Source organism: Ambystoma mexicanum, chromosome 1q (assembly GCF_040938575.1).
Source record: "Ambystoma mexicanum isolate Mex_15411 chromosome 1q, UKY_AmexF1_1, whole genome shotgun sequence".
Classification (NCBI taxonomy): domain Eukaryota; kingdom Metazoa; phylum Chordata; class Amphibia; order Caudata; family Ambystomatidae; genus Ambystoma; species Ambystoma mexicanum.
In genome coordinates, this window is record NC_090922.1 from 142,381,452 (window position 1) to 142,407,489 (window position 26,038).

Sequence of the window (26,038 nt, forward strand, 5' to 3'; positions counted from 1 at the left end):
CCAACGGGGAACCTTGTTTCTCTTTTTTGTTCTATAAACAACCCATATGCCAGGGTTGATGTTTCTCCTCTGCACCTAAAAAGCATAGTAAGCATTTTCTGCTACTTTAATGTAAACATTTTCAAACCTTATCACGGTTTGTGTACAAAAACATAACCCCTTTCCTTAGGAGTGCTTAGTATCTACATTTTGGACTTATAATTTTCAGTATTGACAGCACCAAAATAGAAAACATGAGAATAGGATTAGTATATACATCAAAAAAGAAAAATAAGCACTAATTGTCATAAATGTATTTACATGAGAATCCTGGTTTGAGATTATAGTTCATTACTCAAAATGTTCTATATATTCCCTTATAATTTTGATTTGTACTCAATAATTTATGTTCCTTCCCTGTTACCCAATTGTCTTTACATTCTCTGCCTCATCCCAACACGTGTTTTACATTTAGTATAACAAAGTCTTCCACAGTGCGTGCTTCTTAAGGGTCTTTAAAAAAGAAAATGATAATATTGGAGGCAAAATTGTACTACACTAAATTTGCAGTTGCATTGAAGATAATGTGATACCAGTTTTTCTGCCTCAGTCTCTCAATGTGAATTGAATCTCAATTGAAAATGTCTTCAAGTATAGGAACCTAATAAGTTGTGGACGGTTCTACTTTGCCTTCTTATTTGATATTTCCAAAGTCAAACAGGTAGGCTAGCCTGTCCAATACAGAGCAACACAGTACTGTCGCTGCCTGTTTATGACTTTGTAGGCGTAAATGGATAAGATCTCTTCCAGCTGAAAAAGGGTGCCAGGGAGTCTTGATGGCGCAGACCTCAAATGCACAGTATCACCTTGTGACTAGCTGTAAAACTTTCTTTCTGGATGTGGAAACTTTGGGAGGAATAATGATGTCCATCAAAAAGAACATGATTGAATGAAGGCAAGTAATCTGTTCTATGATGGTTGATACAGGCAGCGTCTGAGCCTTGATGAGGTTCAGTGATCCTGAACTGGCTTCGTTTTTAAATAAAGTTGTAGATGCTTGGGCTGAAATAGGGTGCAAATAGATTTGCCAGTTACTTATGTTCTGATGGGTACACTTGTTTCCTGCTTGTTTGTGCAACCAGGTCTGTGACGAGTCACAAGTCACATCACACTGCTTGCTATTATGATTTATAGGGTGTATACATGTGTTATATCTTCAGTTTTAGTGCCACAAGCTGGTTTTCTCCAATTGAAGCTAGTTTCCCTAATATTTGGGACTTTTTTTTTCTTTTCTCCAGTGCACTACCCTGGGGTTGTCAAACGAAGTATACTGAAGTGGTACAAATTGTCAGAAATCTGGTGGCTACTTGACCACGTTGTGTAGCTGAAGATTTCTTCCTAACAATACCACCATCTGAATGTACTAAAGCACAGTCAGCAGGAGGTATTCCTCAAAAGAATGAACCCAACTAACACACCAGGATGATTCCTTGAAGGACGGAACCCAACGGAAACACCAGGTTACCTAGGATCAAAAGGAACCAACTTTGTTCTTATATTTTGTTCTAACAAATTGAACTATCTGTCCTTTACTCGGACTAACCTCTGTGTGGTGAATGGTCTGCTGAGGATGACTGGTTAGATCGAGGAATAATGGAACTGCCCCTTCTGTTATTCCATGCTCTATGGTAATGGAACATGGTACTATATATGTTCAGGTGTTAGTGACTGGGAAGTGGTCAAGGTAGTTAGAATGATAGGCAGTGGAGAATCATTCTTACCGTGAGTTCCAATAAGAGAAGGGGAATGCAGAGCAGCTGTTAGCAGATGGAGCCTCAGGTTCAACAGAGCAACCACCGGGACCTATTTCCAGTGAAACGAGTATGCCTAAACGGGAAAGTCTCAGGTTTTAACGTGGAACCCGACGGAACGAGGATGAGTGGATCCCAGCCACGCACACACAATAGGCAGTCTCTAGTCTTTGTGCTGTGGGTGGAAGAAAACAATGGGGATGTTGCTCCGTGGCAATTCGTTGGGAGATGTCCTACTAGAAAGCAGGGTAGCTGAGAAACGGGGCAGGAAATGAAGATGGAGGGCGAGGTAGAAGCAATCCAGTAAACAGTCTGGGTCTGGCAATGTCTTTAACAGGTAATAGCTCTGCGACATAGCAGATAAAACAGAGGAACCCAGCTGGTCCTGGAGGACGGAAATCAGGGGAATGGGGTATTGATTCCTTATGGTCACGCCGTTCAATGCACGATCATCGATGCATGGACGAAGGTCCCCCTCCTTCTTTGGTACAAAGAATAATGGGGCTGATGCAGGTGAGCGTGAGGGGCGAATAAAGCCTGTCATAAGTGCTTTATTGAGATACTCCTTAAGGACCTGGTCCTCCTCCTGGGTTGAGTAGATCCGCCCCGTAGGTATCTTCGCCACCGGAATTAAATCAATGGGGCAATCCTAGTGTCTGTGCGGAGGTAGTGACTCTGCTCCCTTGACATCGAGGATGTCTCTGTATGTTTTGTACTCCTTTTGTAAGATGGTGGCTGAAACCGCCCCGATTGCAGGAGTACGGAGTAACAAAGGACAACATGGGTTGTTGACGGTGATAGGGGAAACTAGACGAGCAGTTCCACAATGCCCAGAAACAAATTGTACTCCTCCTGTCTGCCAGTTGACAACGGGTTGTGGAGTACCAACCAAGGGAGACCTAAAAATCAACTGATATTGTGGTGCAGCGATTAGATCAAACCAGATGGTCTCTGTATGACCGTTACCTGTTCTTATAGTTAAGTCCACTGTACGGTCCGTCCCCATTCCCGAGAGCAAGGTGGTCCCATCGACCGCGTTTACCATCTCAGGATGGGGTTTGGTCATAACAGGAATTCCTAGACTCTTGACAAAGTTGCCGTCGATGTAATTACCAGTGGCGCCTGAATCGAGCACTGCATCAATAGCACACTGAAGACCCAAGGCCGTCAAATACTTTGTGTAAACAATAAATAGTGCTGTTCTGCAGGAGTCTGAAAGATTCATGCTCGGTAGTTGGACTCCTTCTACTGCCGAGCTCTGGCATTTCCCGACGACTTTGACTTTTTATTGCATGATTGCAGAAGATAACCACCACAGTAAAAACAGAGGTTGAGCTTTTTTCTGAGTTCTCTTTCCTCTGAGGACAAAGTGCCCCTTACCACACCTAGCTGCATAGGTTCACTATCTCCTGTGGTAGGGTTTGCTGAAGTCATGACCGTTGGTATAGTCACCCTTCACTCGCCTTTACGTTCAGCCTTCCTGCCGTCATTCTGAAGCACTAAATCAAGAACTTTGGGAAAAGACATAGGAACCACGGGGACAGTAGCAAGAACGTCCTTCAAAGAATACCTTGTAGAAAAGAGCTGCTTTCTTTTCCTCCGGCCAGCCTGGTTCGACTGATGAATGATTAAACATAGCTAGGTAATACAAGAGAGTTAAGTTGCCTTGTTGCAACCCCAATAATTCCAGATCTATAGCCTGGGTCTTGTACCTGGTATCGAAGTCTCGACCCATGGCTTCTATGAGTGCATCACAGTCAAATTACAAAGGACTCCCGGATTCTAGGAAGGGATTAGCCCATGATGCAGCAGTGCCTCCTAAATGTGACAATAGAAAGGCTGCTTTTGTGGTTGAGTCGTGGAGTGAATTCGCTGACAAAGGAATTTCAGGCGAAATTGGTTCAGGAACGTTCTATAGGTCTTGGGATCGCCATTAAATCTCTCCAGAGGTGATAAAGGAAAATGCTTTGCCATATAAACAGGGCCCAATTCTTGTCTAGGCATAGCCCGGAACCAGATGCCTGAGCCGGTGCGGGCATGGGAGGAATGGTAGGCTTTAGTCCAGTCTGCAATTCGTCTATATCACGTTGCGTGGAAGCATGAGCCGTTGCCATGTCATTTCGCAACTCAGTTATCAACTGCATTATCCATGATAGCGGCTTCTGAATGTCAGAAATTCATTGGCTACTTGACCACGTCGTGTAGCCGAAGATTTCTTCCTATCAATACCACCAACTGAATGTACTAAATTACAGTCAGCGCAAGGTATTCCTCGAAAGAAGGAACCCAACAAACACACCAGGATGATTTCCTCAAATTAAGGAACCCAACGTAAGCACCAGGTTACCTAGGATCAAAAGAAACCAACTTAGTTCAGTTTGTTAGAACAAAATATAACAACAACAATCTATCATGTACTCGGACTAACCTCTGTGTGGTGAATGGTCTGCTGAGGATGACTGGTGAGAGGAATAATGGAACTGCCCCTTCTGTTATTCCTTGCTCTATGGTAATAGAAAATGGTAATATATATGTTCAGGTGTTTGTGACTGGGAAGTGGTCAAGGTAGTTAGAATGATAGACAGTGGAGAATGATTCTTACCATGAGTTCCAATAAGAGCAAGGGAATGCAGGAGCCTCAGGTTCAACGGAGCAACCACCGGGACCTATTCCCGGCGAAACGAGTACGCCTAAAAGGGAAAGTCTCAAGTCTTAACGTGTAACCCGACGGAACGGGGACAAGTGGATCCCAGCCGCACGCATACAATAGGCATACAATAGGCAGTCTCTAGTCTGTGTGCTGCGGGCGGAAGAAAACAATGGGGAGGTTGCTGCATGGCAATTCCCTGTGAGGCGTCCAACCAAAAGTAGGGTAGCTGAGAAACAGGGCAGGAAGATAGAGGGCGAGGTAGATGCAATCCAGTAAACTGTCCGGGTCTGGCAATGTCTTTAACAGGTAATAGCTTGCCGCCGTAGCAGGCAAGGAACAAACGGGGAAATCTGTGAAGCCGGTCCGGGTCAGGAGCAATACAGGACAGAGCATAGCCAAGGCGACGTAACGGGCAAGGAGTAGGCAAGGGAAATCCAGGCAAAACAGTAGCTAAGGTCAAAAACAGAATCCAAGAACAAGGCAACATTTCCAGGAATTGAAAACACACTTCCGCAAATTCAGAAGCAATGTTACCGGGGAATGCGACTCTTAAATGTCGTGAATCGATCACGTGATAGAACCTGTGTCGGAAGCGTGCCTTGAGAGCGAATCGGATTACAACTGCCAAAACATCCATGGCAACCTCCAGTTGGGGCCGTAACGTCCAGGACACACAGCTCTCTGGGTGCCGTAGTTAGGAGAATGCAAGGGGAAAATAATGACGTAGGTTTTTGTGAATGGACGGGACCCTTGGATGTGAATGATGTGCATGAGATTTGTCAGTGTTTATTGCTGCAAGGCGTAGTGAACCCATTCTAGCAGTAGCAGATAGGGGCAACTTGGAGGCAGGACTGGACGAATCCTAACCCAGATGGAGCGCATTATGTTGTTGAACTTTAAATATATTGTGTTTCTGCAATTGTTGGTAGACTTCAATGGCAATACAGGACTACATTGGGTGTCCTAAATGGGACATGTACTGGTGCATTTGCACACCGTATATTGGTATATATTCTGAGTTTACTGCATTCTATGAACTGGAATTAAATCTTGATTGTGTGAACCTGTAATATACTGTGTTCGTATAAGGAGTAATGTTCTGCAGTTGTTAAACTAGGAGTATGCTTGGATTGTCAATCTTGGAGATTATTGCAATTGTGAAAACATCACAAAATGTCAGAGGTAGTATAACAGGGTTGTCTAGCAGTGATTTCTATATTTGGAGTATAAGGACTTTGAAAACTGAATCCATCCTGGGATTCTAGAACTTGGTAATACTGGGATTTTTCAGACTGGCATTGTAAAAAAAAAAAAAAAAGATTGCCTTTTTTCCCTTGGCCTCCTCACGTGTCCGCTCTTTTCAGCTCCTTGCCCCCTTACACTGGAACTCCCTACCTTTTTCTATCCTCTCCTCCCTCACCTAGTCCTCCTTCCGCTCCTCATTGAAATCACTCCTTCATTCCCCTCCCTGACATCCTGCCCTCTCTCACCCTCCCTTTAGTACCCTTCTTTTGTTCTTTCTTTCCTCTTCTAAATTCTCCTTCCTCCTTCTATTCACTTTACTCGCTACTGTTTCTCCCCCTTCCCTCCTTCCACACACCCTTTCTCTCCTTTCCTCTTTTCTCATGCAAATTGCTCTACATGCCGATTTTCTGGTTTGATTCACGTTTACTGTTATTGCTTCTACTGTTGCATTTTTGTGTTCTTAAGTGTAAAGCGCCGTGGATTAAGGCGCTATATAAAACAATAAATACAAATACAAATTATAGGCAGATCTACAACCTAAGAATGTATTGAGATTGTCTCAACTGAGTGTAAAGGGATTGTGCAAACTAGGATTATCCTGGAATTGTGAAACGGACCGTGTACTGGGATTGTTAAAAGGCGAGTATTCTAGTTATTGTCAAATAGGAAACATACTTGGTTTGGTAAATGGGGGAGATACTGGGATTGTCAAATGATAAATCACCTTTGATTGCCAAACTACTTTTCTAAACCGGGTGTACGGTGACATTGTCAAACTGTTAATATACTGGTTTAGTGCAAGCATGGAATATGCATTTAAATTGTTGAACTGGGTGTACAATCATCTTGTCAAACTGGGAATGAGCTGAAATGGTAACTATTAATGTTGGACTGAGTGTACAGTGCAATTGTACAGATTGAATATATACTGGAATAGCACAAACAGGCAATATAAACTGTTGTCAAATTGGGAGTTGCTATGCCTGAAATATACAGTGTTTGGAAAAACCTTCAATATACATGTATTGTGAATCCTGGAAGTGTAATGGCGGTGTGTATACTGGCATTCTGTGGACAATAGGAAATGTTGGATTTGTCATATTGGGAATAGAGTTTAGTAACCTGGAAATAAACCTGGGTGATAAAACTAGGAATCTACTAGCAGAAAAGAAAATGAAAGTACACTGGGATTATCAAACTGAAGTTGTACTTGAATTTTAGGAATACGCTTGATTTGTCAACCCAGGTGTATACTATATTAGTCAAAATGGGAATGTACTGGCATTTTGAAAACAGACTTTCAACCTTTGAGTATAACGGTACTGACAAATATGTAAGTGTAGTGGCATTGGGCAGAAATCCCATAACCACACTTTTTCAATGTGGCGGTATGCTGGCCTTTAGAGTAATGTATGTATACGGAACCTGTGTTCGGGGTTACTGCGCAAAACCAGTCGAAACACTGCTTGGCAAACTGGTCATACTTGGATTCAATAAAACATAGCCATTCCTGGATTGTAAAGCTATGAATATACTGGCAAAATGGTAAAGGCCATATACTGATGTCAACCTGGAAATTCCTGGTATTGACAAATTGGAAATATACTTGATTAGGGAACCTCAGGATAGGTGGTGGTTATGTGATCTGATTTTGTTCTGGTATTGCCAAACTAGGACTGCACTTGGGAGTCTGTAACCTAGAATCATGCTGGGCTAGTCAAACTTTGTGTACTGGCATTCTCAAAAGGGAAATATAGTGGTATTCTACTTTAGTTGTGCAATATAACCCTCTTAGATCTTACTCTTTAAAGGTATGTTCATATGTGACATAGGTCTTGAATCAGTCCTCTGCTTGGGTTTCGCGGTTCAGCTTTTCAACGGGAAGGTCATTGTGTAGTTAAGACTTGTTGGGACTATTGCTTGGTGTAGAGCATTATCATTCAGAATTGGGTTTCCCCGGTCTACTGTGGGTGGTAGATGGAACAGGATTGTGGTGGGCTCTTGGCAGACTAAGGTGGGATCCTAGAAGGGCCTAGGCTGTACAATGACTAACCATAGGAAGTTTACCTAATATTTTCCTCCTGCATGGATTTTTTCTTTTTCTCTGGGTTGCAGTATATAGACAGTGTTGAGCATCCATTATGGTTCTTCATGCGGAAAGTGACAGTGACCATGATAAGCAGTGAGTAATTCTAGCCCAGGGATGTCGTTTGGGGGTCGTCGGGGATTGCAACTGCAACCCCTGAGGTCTCCCTTGCTACCCCTATTTTTTTTTGTTAGCTTCTGGGCTGGCTGTGGCCAGTGCCATGTGGCTCTGTGCTTCTCCAGCATTGGATCTTTCATGGATTCACATGCTTAGAATATTCCCCGTCGTCATACTGGGACCCTCGGTACACATATATAGCCTTTTCCTATAGGAAAAACTTCCGACACTTTTGTGTCCTATCTATGTCCTTTTAGGACCCGCGTACGCATGCTCCGTAGGCCGTCCCACTAGAAGAGGCCCGCCCCCCGCGGCTCCCCTTCAGATTTCAACCGTCTCCAAAGTAGTGGGATCTCCTCGCGTTGTCTTACTATTTTGTACAAGGTTGTGTACCTGGAGTTGGAGTTCGAGGAAAATGTTCCTCCATGTCAGGAAAAGCGCTTTTCTGTCCATGCGCGACGTGCGGCTTGAAAAAAGTTTACGAGGGGGACGGACATATGGATTGTATATACTGCCTCCACCCTCATCATTCGGCTGATAACTGCGACATATGCAAAGGGTTTTCTCAAAAGACCCTCAAAGACCGAAATCGACGGCTGGTGGCATGGATGAATGATGGAGCGGGGGCATACCCCCCCCTCGGAGGTAGGCTCCACACAATCGGCGAAAACATCACACCACACACTGCCTCGTCGGAACCACCGGCGATGAAATCTCGACCGACGGAAAAAGAGTCATCTCGGAGTCATTCAGCTAGAGAGTCCTCGTCGAAAAAATCGTCATCTTCATCAAAAAAGCATGACAAGGAAAGGCCGAAATCCTCCTCGGGCGATCACCTTAGATCGACTTCGAGTCGAGAGTCGAGTAAAGGCAGGCCAAGTGTGGAAAAGGCGGGACCGCCTAAACCACCTGCTAAGTCACCGTCGTCGACGGCGGTCCGGTCATCGGCCTCCACCCTGCCACTGACGCATGTGGTATCCACCGTCCCACCGACTGCGACGGTGGCCTCGTCAACGGGGGTTCTACAGGAAGCCTGGAGGCCTGAAGTTTTTGATCCAATCCCCCCGGATACTTTACTGCAAGAACAGGCTGTGTCGCTGTCCTCTGGGGAGGACGAGAGCGGGAGAATAGCTGGCCCGGCAGACCTCAGGCTACGAGTGGTTGACAAGTCGACGACGGGGGGATCCGGTATACCGGTATCTGCCCCTCTTCTCAATCCTCAGTCTGTTTTGTCGTTGGAAATTCTGTCCACGCTTCAGTCTTTGGTAAAGTCGTTGGACCAGAGACTACCTCAGGTAAACCTGCCACAGTCAACCGTCGACGAGCCGGGCCCGTCCCGTCCACCGACGCACTTACGCACGCCAATCTCAGCACTGGCACCCCAAGAGGAAGGTGAGCTGCCAGATTCGGAGTCTGACAGGGGAGCCATGTCGGATATCTCATCATCCCCCTCCAGGGATCCAACCTGGTTGTCAGAGGTGGAGTTAGAAACCCCAAGAAGCCCAGCTCACCCGTCCCCTCCGGACGACATTGCATCATTCCATTCTATGATGGAGAAGGCGTGTAAGGAATTTGGTTTGTCCCAGGAAGAACAGAAAAAGGACTGTTTTTTGTTCGACCTCATGAGTAAGAGAAGGAGGTCTGTGTTCTCAATACCAATACTAGACCACGTGTGGAAGGAGGGGTTGCAGACAATGCGTCACCCCTTTTCGGAGCCGGCAGTGAAAGGACGCCCCGAGAAAAAGTTTAAGGCGCCAGAGTCTACCCCCAAGTGTTTATCCTCCCAACCAACGCCAGAATCCGTGGTGTCGGCGGCGAGGAAGGCGAAGGCCCAGCACAAGTGCACGACTCCGCCTGAAAACGAAGCAAGACGCCAGGATGCCTTTGGCAAAAAAGTGCTATCTGTGGGAGCAACCACAGTAAAGGCCGCAAACTCTCTGGCTATTGTAGCCAGATACGACAGAGATGTGGCACAGACTAGCGCCGTTGCTGGATCATCTTCCAGAAGAGCATAGGAAGGCAGCAATGTTACTTGTCCGAGAGGGTGAGGAAGCCTCCAATCACGCAATAAACATTGCGGTGGACCTCGCTGAGTCAGGCTTCAAGCAAGTCAATAATGGGGTCGTATTACGACGACAGTCATGGCTTAAGTGTACCTACTTCAGACCAGAGGTACAATACAAAGTATTAGATATGCCTTTTGAGGGAGACCTTCTATTCGGAGAGAAGGTAGACGAGGCCCTAAAGGGAATGAAAGAGGACTCGGACACGGCACGTTCATTGGGTGCCCTCCAGAGTGGCCGAAGCTACAAGTCTTTTCGTCCCTTTAGAGGGGCTTCAGGTAATTCCAGATTCTCTGCGTCTGGAGACAGATCGGCTTACCCCTCCCAGGGATACAGGCGTGCTTCCCAAACGGCAAAGCGACGCCGGAACTTCCAGACGTCCAGGAAGAGACCATCCTATTCGTCGTCGTCAAGAGACGAGCAAAATAAAGATCAGCAGTGACAGACAACACACCGTTCTGGGGGGGAAGAGTGTCAGCATATGTCGACGAATGGGAACGAAAAACGACGGATCAATGGGTGCTGGACACTATAAGGAACGGGCACTCTACAATTCAAGCACAGCCCTCCGCACATTCCACCTGCGTTCACCGCTCATTCCCATCTGAGGATACTGCAACAAGAGGTAACACTCATGTTAGCAAAGGGCGTGATAGAATTAGTTCCAACATCACAGAGAGGTCAAGGAGTCTACTCAAGATACTTTGTCGTAAAAAAGCCGAACGGCAAATGGCGTCCCATTTTAGACTTACGCGATCTCAACAAGTCTTTAAAGAGCCTAAAATTCAAAATGCTCACGCTGCAGGAAGTGATCCGTGCCGTTCAAGAAGGAGATTTTCTAGCGTCCCTGGATTTACAGGAAGCGTACTTCCATATTCCAATGTGTCGGAAACGCAGGAAATTCCTGAGATTTGTAATAGGGCGGACTCACTACCAGTTCACGGTTCTTCCCTTTGGGCTCAAGACCTCCCCCAGAACGTTCACGAAATGCCTGGCCCCAGTAGCGGCCTGGCTAAGGAAGCAAGGCCACCACGTATACCCATACCTCGACGACTGGCTGGTAAGGGGATCCTCCCCAGCGTCGACGAACACAAGTTTGCAAGCCACCATGCAGCTTCTACAACAGCTGGGATTTGCCATAAACTTCAAAAAGTCCTCTCTGCGGCCATCGAGAACGTTGGTGTTCCTGGGGGCACAGTTCGAGACCCAGTTAGGGCTAGTGAAGCCTTCTCTCGACAGAACCTCAAAACTCAATCAGCTGGCGAGCCGACTACGACAAACCACCAGGCTCTCAGTGAGGAAATATGTTTCGGTCCTAGGGGCCATGGCATCCTGCATCCATCTGGTGGCAAACTGTCGCCTATTCATGAGGCCAGTCCAGGAATTCCTCGCGGACCGATGGACGCAGGCCCAAGGATCGTGGTCAGACAAGATAACCATTGACGACGACAAGCTGCTTCGGACCCTTCAGTGGTGGCAGAGTTTCCACAATCTGAACAACGGTGTACCCCTACAGGAACCGGAGTTTCAGCGAACCATAGACACGGATGCGTCCCTAACCGGATGGGGAGCTCACATGGGTATTCTTCAAACACAAGGTCGCTGGTCTCCAACGGAGTCACTCCTACACATAAACGTGTAAGAGCTCAGAGCAGTACGATGGGCCTTGAAGGCATTCCTACCACACATCAAGGGATCGCGAGTACGAGTACTGACCGACAATACGACGGCCATGTTTTATTTGAGAAAACAAGGAGGGACGCGATCAAGAACTCTTTCCATAGAGGCCCAGAAAACATAGCATTGGGCTTTAAAGCATGAGATTTCCATCGTGGCTCACCATCTCCCGGGAGTGAGGAATTCGCAAGCAGAAGCATGGCCCAGATACACGAATGGGAAATGGACACAGTTCAGCTGATGAAAGTGTTCGAGAAATGGGGTCACCCCCCTCTGGACGCTTTCGCAACCAAGGAGAACAAGAAATGCGAGCAATTCGCAAGCAGATGGCCTCTGGAGGGTTCCATGGGGGAGGCATTCTCCTTCCCATGGACGGACATGTTCCTTTATGCTTTTCCTCCGTTCCCCCTCATACCGAGGACAGTACAGTGGATACCCAGATACAGTTGTCGGGTAATTCTAGTGGCACCGTACTGGCCGCGGCAACCATGGTTCTCCGACCTGCTTCACCTGTCGCTGGAACATCCAATAGCGTTTCCGAGAGTTCCGAACCTACTATTCCGGCACAAAGGCACGGTGTGGCATCACGACCCGGACAGTCTCAACCTTGCAGCCTGGCTCCTGACTTTTCGGAGTTCGGTTCTTTAAAGGTTTCGGAGGATTGTCAAAAAATTCTGCAGGCGGCTCGAGCCCCTTCTACCAACAAATCTTACACCTATAAGTGGCAGAGGTTCTGTGAATGGTGTCGAGGACAGCAAGGCCTACAACCGTTGACACCAGAACAAGTTCTGCCTTACCTGCTTCTCTTGGCGGAGAGGGGTTTATCCTTCACATCGGTAAAGGTGCACCTGGCGGCCATCTCGAGGTTCACGAGGAAGAGACAGTCGTCTCCTCTATTCAGCGACAGACTTGTGAAACACTTCATGAGGGGTTTATTTCGAACTTTTCCCCCGGTAAAACGTTTCCCTCCAACTTGGAGTCTCAACACAGTGTTGGCAGGCTTAATGAAACCGCCCTTTGAGCCTATGGCCACGTCGGACATGAAATTCATATCGTGGAAGTTGACATTCTTAATTGCTATCACATCAGCTAGGAGAATCTCGGAACTGCAAGCGCTGGTCGTAGACCCGCCATACTTAAGATTCTTTAAGGACAAGGTGGTCCTGGCAACTAATCCTAAATTCGTCCCAAAAGTTCCGACAGTGTATCACAAACACTCGTCCATTGTTCTCCCTACTTTCTTGGCGACCCCATCATCGGCAGCAGAAAAAGCTCTTCATACCTTGGACGTTAAGAGGGCTCTGAAATTTTACCTACATCGTACACAGGAACTCGGGTCTACTCGACAACTGTTCATCACATATGGTCCGTCGACGAAGGGAAAAGCAATCTCTAAACAAGGATTGGCTCGATAGGTCTCATCGACGATTGCGTTTCGCCACTCCAAGGCCGGAAGGCCGCTGCAAGGGCATCCTAGAGCCCATTCTACAAGATCAACGTCCTCCTCAGCAGCATTATGGGCAGGAATTCCGCTAACAGACATATGCCAGGCTGCGGCATGGTCAGTGCCCCACACGTTTACCCGCCATTACTGCCTTGCCAGGCAGCATGCGGACGAGGTGCAGATGGGAAGAGCTGTCCTGCGCCATCTGTTTCAGTAAGGTAAGCTCCACGCTGTGGAGAGTCTGTTTTGTACCTTTTGATGACAGTATACTTTATGTGGGTAAGGTTATATGAGTAAACTTATTCCTGCTGTACATATGCATTGTGTATTATGGTGAGGGTATATTACATTACATTCTCACCACCGTTTCATGTGTTACTGCTATACAATCTATTCTAAGCATGTGAATCCATGAAAGATCCAATGCTGGAGAAGGGAATAGTTTCTTACCTGTAACTCCATTTCTCCAGCATTGGTATCTTTCATGGATTCACATGCGCCCGCCAGCCTACCCGGAATGCAATCTATTTGCTTGATAAGTTTAACCCTTCCTACTTTGGAGGGGCCGAAATCTGAAGGGGAGCCACGGGGGGGGGGGGGGGGGGGGCTCTTATACTGGGACGGCCTACGGAGCATGCGTAGGCGGGTCCTAAAAGGACGTAGATAGGACACAAGTGTCGGAAGTTTTTCCTATAGGAAAAGGCTATATGTGTACCGAGGGTCCCAGTCTGACGACGGGGAATATTCTAAGCATGTGAATCCATGAAAGATACCAATGCTGGAGAAATGGAGTTACAGGTAAGAAACTATTCCCTTCTGGAGTGTCTGGCTTTCTTGCTCAGGCCTCTTAAATAAAAACATGGGGTTGCACTAGTGTAACACTTTGAGTAGTGACCCTAAATAAGAATGAATACGAATAACAAAAAATGTCTTTCTGGAATTCTATACAATAATTGCTAGACTAAAGGTTTATTTCAGGCACACTTCAGCGGGTGAATCCCAGATGTACTGTTCTTAAACACCTCAACTCAGCCTTTCATCCTTCTGGGGTCGATAAATGAGTACCAACACTGGTTGGGTGATATTGTATGTATATTTATTCTATATAAAGCGCTTCAGCATAAGTCATTGTCATTTGGCCTTGGATGTCTTCTTGCATTCACAGAAATCTGGTAATATGGGCCTATATATACTGATATTAACAATACATATGGTGATCCATTCTTGTATGAAATGTGTATCACATAGATATTGTAACCATATTTTGAATGGATTGTGTCCTCCAACGTATTCCACATCTTTGACATGTAATGTCCACAGTTGTGCACTTCGGAAACTTTGCCAGCAGAGGGCCTCCTGCGTCAGTGACATCGGGCCGATGTCCCTTGAAGGCCTCCGGCGAGGGCGACGTCACCGGAAGTTACAAATAGGACGCACGTCACCCGCAGCCTCAGATCGTTTTTTTTCCGCAAAGGTGTTGCTTCGTGAAACTCGACGCGCCTTGTGTGTTATCATTGAGATGTCTTTTTCTTCGACCCCTCCGACTCTGCGGTCTGGCTTCAAGACCTTCCGGGACTGCAAGTCGAAAATGTCGATCACCGACCCACATCGCATTTGTTTATGGTGCCTGGGCGAGTCGTACGACGCAAACGTCTGCTCGAAATGCCTGTCGCTGACTGCCAAGGCCTTGCGGAAGGGGAAGAACAAGGTAGGTAGGGCCTCTAGCATGTTAAATCCTGTAAATCCAAATCATCCAAGGGTTTTGCCACTGACTACTCGAGGGGCGACTCTCCGCATCGGAAGAAGTCCCGGGGATCTCGGTCCCAGAGTGGTTCCCACCATTCTTCCTTGTGCCGACACTCTAGGAAGCGCCGTCTCAGGTCGCCTTCCCCATCCACCTCGGAGGATGGTGCCTCGAGGAAGGTAGCATGCCCGATGAAGTGCTCGACTCTGGAGAAATGGGCTGCGTTTAAAGAACAAATGTTAGCGATTTTTCAATAGCAGGCATGTGTCCGGTTGCACCTTCTAACGAAGCTGGGCAGGATCGGTCTCGTACCGTGGCTCACACGCCTTCGGGCTCGGGTCCACGACATGACTCGCATCGGGAGCCTTCGAGGTCCCGTATGGACAAGGATTCGAAAAGTCGCAAGAGACGTGCTTCTAGTTCTCGGTCCTCGTCCCCAGCGAGACAGCAGCAACCTACTGAGGGCTCAATGCCGGCGTCGACTCGGTCAGCGCCGTGTCAGTCTGACTCGGACGTCGACGCTTTGCCATTGTATCAGCCCACGGCGCCGTCGGCCCCTGTGTCGACGCCGAAGCCTTTGGCGCTCTAGACTCCTTCAGGTATTTTTGCCCGCAATCTACCTTTGGAGTACCTCGATGTGGTGGATCCTCCTTTGAAGGCTACTGCGAAGTCTGTGAGGCCTGTTTTGGACTCCAGGCCCTCTTCTGTTACCAGACCTGGGTTTCAACTCCCTCTGGCTGATATTTATGAAGAGGAAGAGAGGTCTGAGTTTGAGGACCCTGGTGAACTTGATGAAGCTCCAATTTTTTTCTGGAGACAGTCAGTTGTAGGAGTTGAGGCAGACCTTCCATGATGCCAGTGGGTTGGACACTTCCCTGAAAGTGGAATTTGGTAGGCCTGAGCCTGGGGCTCATGCAGTCTCTTCATACAGGAGGCTCATGGCTAAGGTCTTGGAGTGTCTGGGCTGGTCCAGTTCTCCTGAAGACTTTGTGCAGGATGATCTAATGGACACCTTAGATCAAGGTCCGTCCTCTGACCCGGTTTTACCATTTCATCTCACCTTACAGAAAAGGGTGGCAGCTGCTTGGCAGTCCCCAGAATCTCTTCCAGCTGTGTGCATAAATCTTTGACCAAGAAATACCGCCCTTCCGTTAGCGACCCCAGCTATTTATCTACTCACCCCACTCCTGAGAATTTGGTGGTTCAGGCGGCTTCAGCCACCTCGATTCAGGCGGCGTACCCTACCATCCCTCTGGATAGGAACAATAAGCGCTTCAACGGTTGGGCCCGGAAGGTATTTTCTAATCGGAGCATGTCCTTGAAATCGCCCAACTCCACTTGTACCTTGGCAAGGTTCTCACTCTCTTTAGCGGCTGAGCATATTCCCGATGGGGAAGAAAGGATGGGATCCTTGCTCTCGTGCAGGACGGCAAGGATGCCATGTGCGAATCCCTTCAGTCGGGTATGGATACGGCCGACAGTGTTAGCCAATCCATGGCTGTGTGCACCGTTATACGCAGATTTGCATGGTTGCGGAAGTCTGGTTTTGCTCTGGATGTGCAGGCCCGTCTTCTCAACATGCCCTTTGATGGCGCACATTTGTTTGGCAGCAAGGCTGACGAGAGCCTTGAGAGGTTGCAGACCTCGAAAGCTGCAGCTAAATCTTAAAGCGCAGCTGTGCGTCATCCTCCGCCTTTTTGTCCTATGGGACAGCAATGGAGGGGAGGTTCTTTTCGTTACTACTCTGCTAGATTGAGAGGGGCCACCAGTCTAAAGGGCCAGCGAAAAAGTACCTGTGGTGGTCAGGGAAATCGTGGTGCCAGAGCCACTCAGGTGGTGCCTGTTTGCCTTCAGGCACTGCCGCAGCCGCTTCCAAACAGTCATGCGGCCATGTCCCATGGTTTGCCAGATGGGGGCAGACTTTCTCAGCATCTCGAAGAATGGTGAGCCATTACTTCAGATGCGTGGGTGCTGGATACCATTGCCCACGGCTACTGCCTTCCCTTCCTTCAGCGGCCTCACGACAATCCACTGGGGGAAAAACTCTTTGCAGCTTGCAGATCTGCTCCTTGCGAAGGAAATCCTTACCCTGCTGGAGAAAGGGGCTATAGAACTAGTGCCTGTAGCGGAGAGGAACAAGGGATGGTATTCCTCTTATTTTTTGATCCCGAAAAAGACGGGGGAGTGAGACCCATCGTGGACTTGCGTTGGTTGAACAAACTTCTCAGGAAGGACAAGTTCAAGATGGTTACACTTTCTCAAGTCCTCGATGCCCTTCAACTTCAGGATTGGTTGGTGACTCTGGACCTACAGGATGCTTACTTTCATGTGCCGATTCATCCCGAGCACAGAAAGTACCTGAGGATTTTGGCTGGAGACTCGCACTTTCAGTTTCGGGTCCTGCCATTCAGATTGACTTCCGCCCCAAGGGTCTTCACCAAGCTAATGGTGGTGGCAGTGTATCTCAGGCGACGGGGGGGGGGGGGGGGGGGAATTCACGTCTAACCCTACCTCAACTACAGGTTCACCATCCAGAGTTCAAGACTCTCTACCTTTACGCTTGGTATCTGAAAGTTTGAGCTATAAGGATTGGGACCTCCCGGGTGACGTGATGGAGGAGTTGCTTTCGGCCTGGCGGCCTGCAACAAAATCCCTATACCGTTGGCGTAAGTTCTGTGACTGGTGCAGAGGTCACAATGTTGTTCCTTTTCAGTGCTCCATTCCTATGGTTTTGTCTTTCTTTCTTTCTTTCTTTGGTCCACAGGGGCCTTCAAATGGGTACCATTAAGGGTTACCTGGCGGTGCTGTCTATCTTTAAGTGCTTGTCTGAAGAGTGTTCTTACTTTAAGATTCCTTGGATTTCTCAGTTTCTTAAAGGACTGACTAGTGTAGTCCTGCCGTCTCCTTTCCAGGTGCCGGATTGGGATTTGATTTTGGTTTTGAAATTTCTCATGGGTGCTCCGTTTGAAGCTTTGCACTCCTGTCCTTTGCGATTACTGTCCTTCAAGACTGTGTTCTTGGTTGCCGTTACTTCCGCTCGCCGAGTAAGTGAATTGCAGGCATTTTCATCTAAGCCACCCTTTACTGTGTTTCATAAAGACAGGGTTGTACTGCGGGGTACGTCCCTCTTTTCTACCTAAGGTAGTTTCATTTGAATAAAAAGTTGGTTCTTCCATCTTTCTACCCTCCTCCTCATCCTGGTAAGGAAGAGGAGCGACTCCATCGGTTGGATCCTAGGAGAGCTCTGAGCTTTTACATTTCTAGGATGTCCAGGGTCAGAGTGGACAATCAACTCTTTGTAGGATATGCTGGACACCGATTGGGCCAGGCGGTTACCAAACAGACCTTGTCCAGGTGGATTATCCTCACCATTACGGAGTGTTACTGAGTGGCGGGTAAGGACCCTCCTCAAGGGTTGCAAGCTCATTCCAGTAGGGGCGTGACTACTTCCACAGCCCTCCAGCAGGGTGTTCTTATTAGGAATATTTGTGATGCAGCCACATGGGCTTCAATCCACAACTTTGTTAAACAGTACTCCTTGGATACAATCCATGGTCAGGATATGGCCGTTGGGAAGGCGGTTCTTTATTCCACAATCTTATTGGGTACTCTAAATTATTTTCCCTCCTCCATTTACTGGTACTGCTTTGGGAGTCTGTCAAAGATGTGGAATACGTTGGAATACACAATCCATTCGAAGAACAAGTTACTTACCAACTGGTAACATTCTTTCAACTGGATGTTCCTCCAACGTATTCCACATCTTCTCCACCCCCCCTTCCCCCCCAGCCTGCCCCTCTGGAGAATTTCCTATGCGATTGCAGCTTCCGTTTCTGCAAGGCTAAGTGCTGTCAAGCAGGCATGAGGCTGGTGCCACATGTTCTGAGGGAAAAAACTTAAACTGAGGCTGCGGGCGCCGTGCGTCCTATTTGTAACATCCGGTGGTGTCGCCCTCGATGGAGGCCTTCGAGGGACATTGACCTGACGTCATTGACGCAGGACGCCCTCTGCTGAAAATGTTTCCGAAGTGCACAGTTGTGGACATTACATGTCAAAGATCTAAAATACCTTGGAGGAACATCCAGTCGAAAGAAATTTACCAGTTGATAAGTAACTTGTTCTTTTCGTTGTGTACGTAGGAACAATGCTATGTGATGCCCCTTCCTGTTTTAACCAGGGGTGAAAGGTTGTGTTCCCTTGCTTCCTGTGATGTCACTTCAGGGTCCGATCAAATGACATCACTTCATGTGATGTCATTAGAGGTCAAGGGACGTGTGATGTCACTTCCGCTACCCCTGGCGTTTTGGTGAAATGACATCCCTGTTCTAGCCGCAGAGCTTTTATACTGCAAGCAATCACTTTCTTGGGCAAAAAAAAGCACATTCCGTAGAGGGTGGAGTGGGGACTAGGCCGGTGAAAAATCTGTTGCATTGCACAGTTTCTGTTAAAGCGAAGTCTTCAAAATATTAATGTGAAATTAGCATCTTGAGAAGTGACTCAAGCTTTCATAAGTGGACTCTGGCTTGCGACACTGGCTTCTGTGTCACTTTATATAGTCTGCCTGCATGCAAATTCCCTCTTGGTTAAGAGGGGAGGTTTGCTCACATCACCCTCTGACCAGTACTTTGATTTTATGAGCTAATAAATAATTTTATTCTTTTCTCACTTTTGATGTGGATCAACTATATAGTACTTCTGTCTATAGAAAGGAATGATTGCACTGCCAGCCATGTCTTCAAAGATATCTTTAAACTATGAACAGACGTTTGAGCTTTTTTGATGAAGGGTGCCGTCTTAGCCCTGTAGATTAACTTGTCAAATGATGATTTCTCTTAGCGAACAGGACAGTAACATCTGTTTGCTGAAAATGAGCAACAGGAATTCCCTGCCTGTGGTTCAGACATGAGGTTAATTTTGAAGCCAGCATGAGTGGGATCATCTCTAACAGTCCTTCCTTTTTCCTCAGGTCTGTGGTCTACCAACAGAGCTCAAAGGAGTCTGCCACTCTGCAGCCATTTTTTACCCTGCAGCTGGACATCCAGTCAGACAAGATTCGCACAGTGCAAGATGCACTGGAAAGCTTGGTGGCGAGAGAGTCTGTCCAGGGTTACACCACAAAAACCAAACAAGAGGTATGTTCCTCTAGCCTCTACCTCACCCTTCCTTCATTTGCTTTTTTACAGGATTTTCTTTTTCAGCAGTTTTAACTTTCTTCTATTTCTTGGAATATCAAGCGATGGTGTATGAAATGATAATGTCTAGATGGCTCAAACATCAACTTGATGTGATTGAAAATGGTGAAGTGTGTGTTTATACACATGAGAAGAGGGGGTCAGTGTGATTCAGTTGACCAGTTACTGTTTGTTTTTTTGTTAAATGTGAGGTTACTGTGCCAACATGCACACACATAAAGAAAAAAAGTTAACATTTCGAGTTGAACTAAAAGACCACAAACTGTGGTCATTGCAATCATTACAAGCAATGTGAGAGTTGTAACCCTAATTATTCTGTCACAGATGGCTCAAGGAACACTTGGTCTCGAGAGACGGTTCGAGGGTTGTTAAGATTTCTTGGGACGCCCCGCTCTTTCTTATATAGAAAGCAGAAATCCTCCCAGGCATCCATATTCCTCAGGTTAGCTTTTACAGAATTTTGACGTCTACTCTCTAAGTTCTGACTTAAGCTAACGGTGAAAACATAAAGGCCAAACACCTTATCTGTCTGTCCTCCCTCAGGAACTTCCTAGACTGACCCTACAATATCCAGTAGTTATTTGTCACTCTTACTGATTGTCTTCTTCCTACCATGCTCACATAATCTTCTGCCTCTTTGATGTCCATCTCTTGCTAATCTCCTTCTTCGAAGACCACTGGCCTCTTCTTCCTCTACTCTGCATTTTTCCCCCTCTGTCGCTGAAATATCTCACTCCTTAAAAGCCTTGCCTCCACCTTTTGATGTTACTACTGCCTCGACTCCACTGCAATTCCCTCTTTCCCAGCACCCCTTCCCCTCTTCTACCGCACACCTGCTCCCTGATGCCCTGTACCACAGCCTGGCTCCCTTCTGCAGTAAGCCCCCCATCGCAGGCCACACAGCCCGGGCCCCCCCCTCTACCGTGGCCCATCCTCCCCCCCCCTTCTAGCACAGCCTGGCTCCCTCTACCACATCCCGGCTACCCCACCTAATCACACTCATCATTCTTTCGTGCACACACAACACAGTACAATTTGCATTCACTAACCAATGCCTCACCTTCTCCAAAACTGGCTCCACAGTCCGCTCCATTCTTCCTCCCATTGTTCTTTTGGTCTGCCACCTCACCCTCTGACCCCACATGAACAACCCATAACTTACTGAATTATGTGCTCTTTTAACCCCCTCCCTATCCTGGGTATTACAGTGGCCCTCGCCAATCTAGCCACGTCGGCGCCATCCAGGAAGTGTTACAAACAACATTGTTTTCATGTAGTTCTTTAAGCCCCCACTCCTTTCTCCGCATGGAGCTGCCCCGATCGGCAATGGTGGTTTGTGCTGTACAGTGTCCCAGTTTAAGGGGGGGGGAAGGGAGGTGAGTGCCAGGGGGCTCAGGCTGCCCTTAAATTAAGACTCCCCTATTTGATGGGGTTTTGCTCAATGTAGGTGTAGGAGGGCACGCAACTCTTTATAGGGTGGGTTGAGGCTGGCTTGCAGTACCAGCAGCAGGTGAGTATGGCCTCTGACTCTTTCTGCTACCTCCCTTTCTCTGGTAGGGGTTTTAGCTGGATGTGTCCTGTGAGTAGTCTTCTCCCATGGCTGTTTCTCTGATAGCGACCGGTGTAGCTGGCAGTTGTCTGCAGTTATCGGCAGTGAGAGGGGAGTGGGGAGCACTCTCCCACTTTGCTTTTGGGGGTACAAACCCCATAATCAGTAGTGGCACCGGTGGAGCAAAGCCATTTATGACCTTAAGAGCCTAAGGGGCAGGGGTAAAGGGGGTTCAGCTTGATTGATTCCTGGTCGTTGGAAAACGAGCAGAAAAGCAAAAGTGAAAACAGACCCACTCCTGCAAGCCACGGCAAGATACAGTGCTACACAGCATGTGGCTATTTAATGTCAGCAGGTTCCTCAAAGCAATTCATGGAAATCTGAGTACGTGAACTTGGATCGAAGACCAGATAGACTGTTACGAGACAGCAGTGGGTCAGAGAGGGATAAGCAACATTATTTTCTTTTCCGTTTGGCATTTACCCTCTAACTGAACATTAATTACTGACATTTTTTGAGCACACAGACTCACAATCCAGCAGCAAATATACTGAAAGCACTTCTAGTGTGATGATAAAAACAGTAGTGCCGCTATAAACAAGTGCAGTCAGAGAGTTATTGAGAAAAAGCAGAACAGCCGTTTCAGAGCAGCTTTGTCTTAAGCTATTTCTTTACTTAACAGGCTCACTAATTGGTCGGTGTGATGGTGTTTAGCTTGTGAGCTCCTGGAAAGCTCCCAAACAAGACTAATCGAGAAAGGGCACTGTTATCGAGCGCTATTGTCAATTAAATAGGAGTAAATAGGACTGCAGGCTCAGTGCCTTTGTTGTTCTCCCAGTTAAATTCCCAGAGCAGGGGGAACTTGACATGTGGTAATTGGCTACAGCATCACCTGCTAAGCTCGGTTCTGATCAGGCTGGATAAGATGAGCAGACCAGCAGCGTTTGATGACAAGTAAATTGCATTTTGGCCAAGTCCATTTCTAATTAAATAGCAAGGGCATCAGGAGTGCTGTCTCGCTGTGAGAGATTCTTCTTTACAGTGATTATAGGAAAATAAAGCTTATCACTGCTATTTACTACTGCTACGCTACTGGAGGATTCGTAATTGAAGCAAACCACCTTGCACCTAATTGGTGGAAGTCACAAGCTTCATTCGTTCGATTGGCTTATGCTGGTGATCTCGCTTCCTGGACCTGGAAACTTCTCATAAGCGGACGGCACGCATCTGCGTGCATGCATCTAGTGAGTGCATCTTGAGTGCTGTCCCTGGCTGATACTGTAAGACCAATCGACTTTCTTGTTTTTGAGTACTTGAGCCTTTTTGACAGAATTACAGGAGTTGCTCCTGTACCGCTCTTCTCCTCTTGCAAAACTGTGGTGCTACTCTGCCTCCTGCTGTTTTGTAGCTTTAAGCTGCAAAAGCTGGCTAAGCTCTTTTCCTTACTTATTGCTTGACCTTGTATTTCTTTTATTTGTGATCGTTTATAAATCGTTATTTTCATCATGCCGGTTAGAACAAGGAATTATCAGCAGAGAAGTGCTGTATGCACGGAAACTGCTAAGCTTTATTCTGTGAATAAGTTCTCTGGAAAGAACATTACTGCTGATATTGACTAATCGCCTATTAATGATGATTCTGCTGACGTAACCAGTGTTTTAATGGATCATACTGGGAAAATGACTGTGTTCTTTCAAGCCAGAGAACCTGCTGCTGTAACAAATGTGTCCTTCAAACAGCCCGCTCCGATTACTTCGTCACCCTCTGTTCAGCCAATCAGTAGCACTTTTGCCTTGTCTCCCATTGACAATAACCATTTGCTACTGAATGTGTTATTCACTCCGAGGGACTCTTTGGGGAGAGTGGAGGGAGTGGGGCTATGAGTGAATGTATATCACTGTTTACCTCGATTCAGGGTAATATTATCATTCCTGCAGTGTTGGAAAGCATTGTTGAGGATGTTTGTAGAGCCATTGACCCAATGGACATATTCAATCATTCTGGTTCTCTCCATGATGAAGTGATTGAATTATCAGCTACATACTTTGTTAATAAATGCCCATTGAGCAAAAAGAGTTGTTTGTCACTAGCAAGATTGTTGATATAATTCTGTTCAATAGTGGTATGCATTCTGAGGGCGAACTAATTAGTGTTCAACATACACCAATAAACATGGAGACTTAGCCCAAGGTGACGATGACTTGATAATACTTGAACCTGATGTTGTTAATACAGACTAGTGTTAAGTCCTCATCATACATTCCTGCTACTGAAGTCACTGATAATATTCACTGATCGTGAAAAATGTGACTTTAAAGACAGAGGAAACGTTGAAGGTTAAAAACATTAAAAATAAACCCAAGTGGAGGAATGACTTCTATTTGTTGGGGCATAATAACTCTGTTGCTTAATACTTATGTTGCTGCTATATCAGTTCCTAAGTCAACTATGGAAATTGCTCAATTCACTATAAAACCTAAGGTGAAAAAGACATTCCCTCAAAGAATTGAACTAAAAAAATGAGGCAGAAAAAGACGATTTCTATTCTTTTTGTAATTGAATTTTTCGTCTTTTGTGCACTTTTGTATACAATAAGATGGGAGGTTTAGGTAAGGGAATAAATACATTAAGGTTGGGGGAACATTGGGGGGCCTGCAAGTGGTCTCCCCCGCATTTCAAATTTTTAAAAGTGCAAAAAACGAAAAGGCATTTTGAAAATTCGATAAATATATTTTCGGCCTTGTTATATTTTTTGTTTTTTTCACATATATCCAAAAAGACCATTAGCTCCATGGATCAATGGTTGATTAAAGGCAGAGTTATTACCTCTCCTTACAAGAAGCGGTTGGGATTCACAACTAGATCTAGATTCAAGGGATTCATCTTTGGCTATTAACCAAAATATATGTTGCGTGAGGGATGTTCAAAAGTTCCAACAAATTGCCTTAAGGGAACTTAATGGCTATTCTGGCTACAGTCAAGCTTAATGAAAGGAATGTTTATAAAAATACAAATATTAGAGCCATGCACACCGAACCGTAGTCCATATATAAAAAGATCATGTGTTCTCGAAAGTATGCAAAGTATACCACAACTTAGTAATTTTGACTAACGACATTACATTCATTGAGCCTTCCTGATTCTGTAACTGATCAAAATTGGGCCATTATTCTCTTCTCCACTATTTGTGGAACATGTTTTCTTGCAAGCTGAACTACAAAAAAATCAATGGCTTTTAAGTCACGCCAATACAAACGATTAAGGCTGACCTTGAAGCTGACTCTGCATGGAAATAAAAAAATTTGAGTAACTGGGAGATAGTCAAGACTGTCATTAGAAATGGAATCTAAACTTACAACTTATAAACTTTGCCCTAAGTCAGAAGGGATCTGTGTTTAATCTGAATTGAACCAAGGCCAATGTCATTCATTCTGCTATATTAGGTGATATAAAATTTTTATCTTGGAACTTGAGGGGTTGTCGATCCTTCTTATTTCATGAAGGATATAGCTACTTGTTATGTTCTAATATATTTTGCCTTCAGGGGACATGGCTTACTGGTCCCTGCTATGTTGATGTATTTGCCGCCAGAAATCTGTTGGTAGGCCTTCTATCGGTCTTATCACTGGAGTAAGAGTCCATCTCAACTCAATTGAGTATTTACCGCAATGGCAAATTAAGAATGCTCCATCAACTTCAATTACTGACTTGGCCCAAGATGAACTGTTGAAGTTGTTGGTGATTGGCATGTATGACCCTCTGGGGGTGATACTCCTGGGGAGATACAAACCCATATAAACTTGATTCTATATCACTGGATTCATCATGAGAAAGGCCAGTTGTTTCTGGTAGTGAATTACTTTAATGTAGGCTATTATAACAATCCATCTGCAATCTTTGATTCGTCCTGCACTAAACGAAATGGAGCTATGACCTTGTCTATGTTTATGAATAGTTGGAATATGTCCTTTATCAACCCTGATGAAAAGATTAACTATAACAGGAACTGCAATTTATATACTTGGTATAGAGGCAATATTAGATCTAAGATTGATTACATGTATGTATCCTATCCACTGGCTGAAATTGTTTCTGAATATTCCACCGTCATCAATAGAAGTGATCATGCCTACTTAAGGTGAACATACAAATCCAACATTGCACTAGACGTAACTTCGTGTTCAGTGAAGCCTTCTGTACTCCACACTAAATGGACTAAAATGTTTGGCTGGTAACATCAAATTATTTAATACTCTTGTGTATAGGCATTTGGAAAACTATGTCCCTGATCTTGATAATTCTAATTCAAAGTATGGTGACTGAACCTGGGTAATCTTACATTGTATACATCTATCCAAGACTCATATTAGGAATAGTAACATCATGGTTAACCCGTTCGTTAAGGTATAGAACGCCAACTTTGATGCTAATATTGCTGAGAAGGAAACTGTATAGGTATACACTTCTAAAAATCAAGGATG

General features: G+C 46.0%; 1 protein-coding gene across 2 annotated transcripts in view; it reads left to right on the forward strand.

The window, feature by feature from the left end:
• Positions 1–26,038, forward strand: part of USP10 (ubiquitin specific peptidase 10) — a 943,776-nt gene that overhangs the window by 747,314 nt on the left and 170,424 nt on the right. For both annotated transcript variants that reach the window (XM_069636257.1, XM_069636260.1), the window contains one exon: positions 19,783–19,948. In XM_069636257.1, the coding sequence (XP_069492358.1) occupies positions 19,783–19,948 (166 nt within the window). The remainder of the gene's footprint in view (positions 1–19,782; positions 19,949–26,038) is intronic.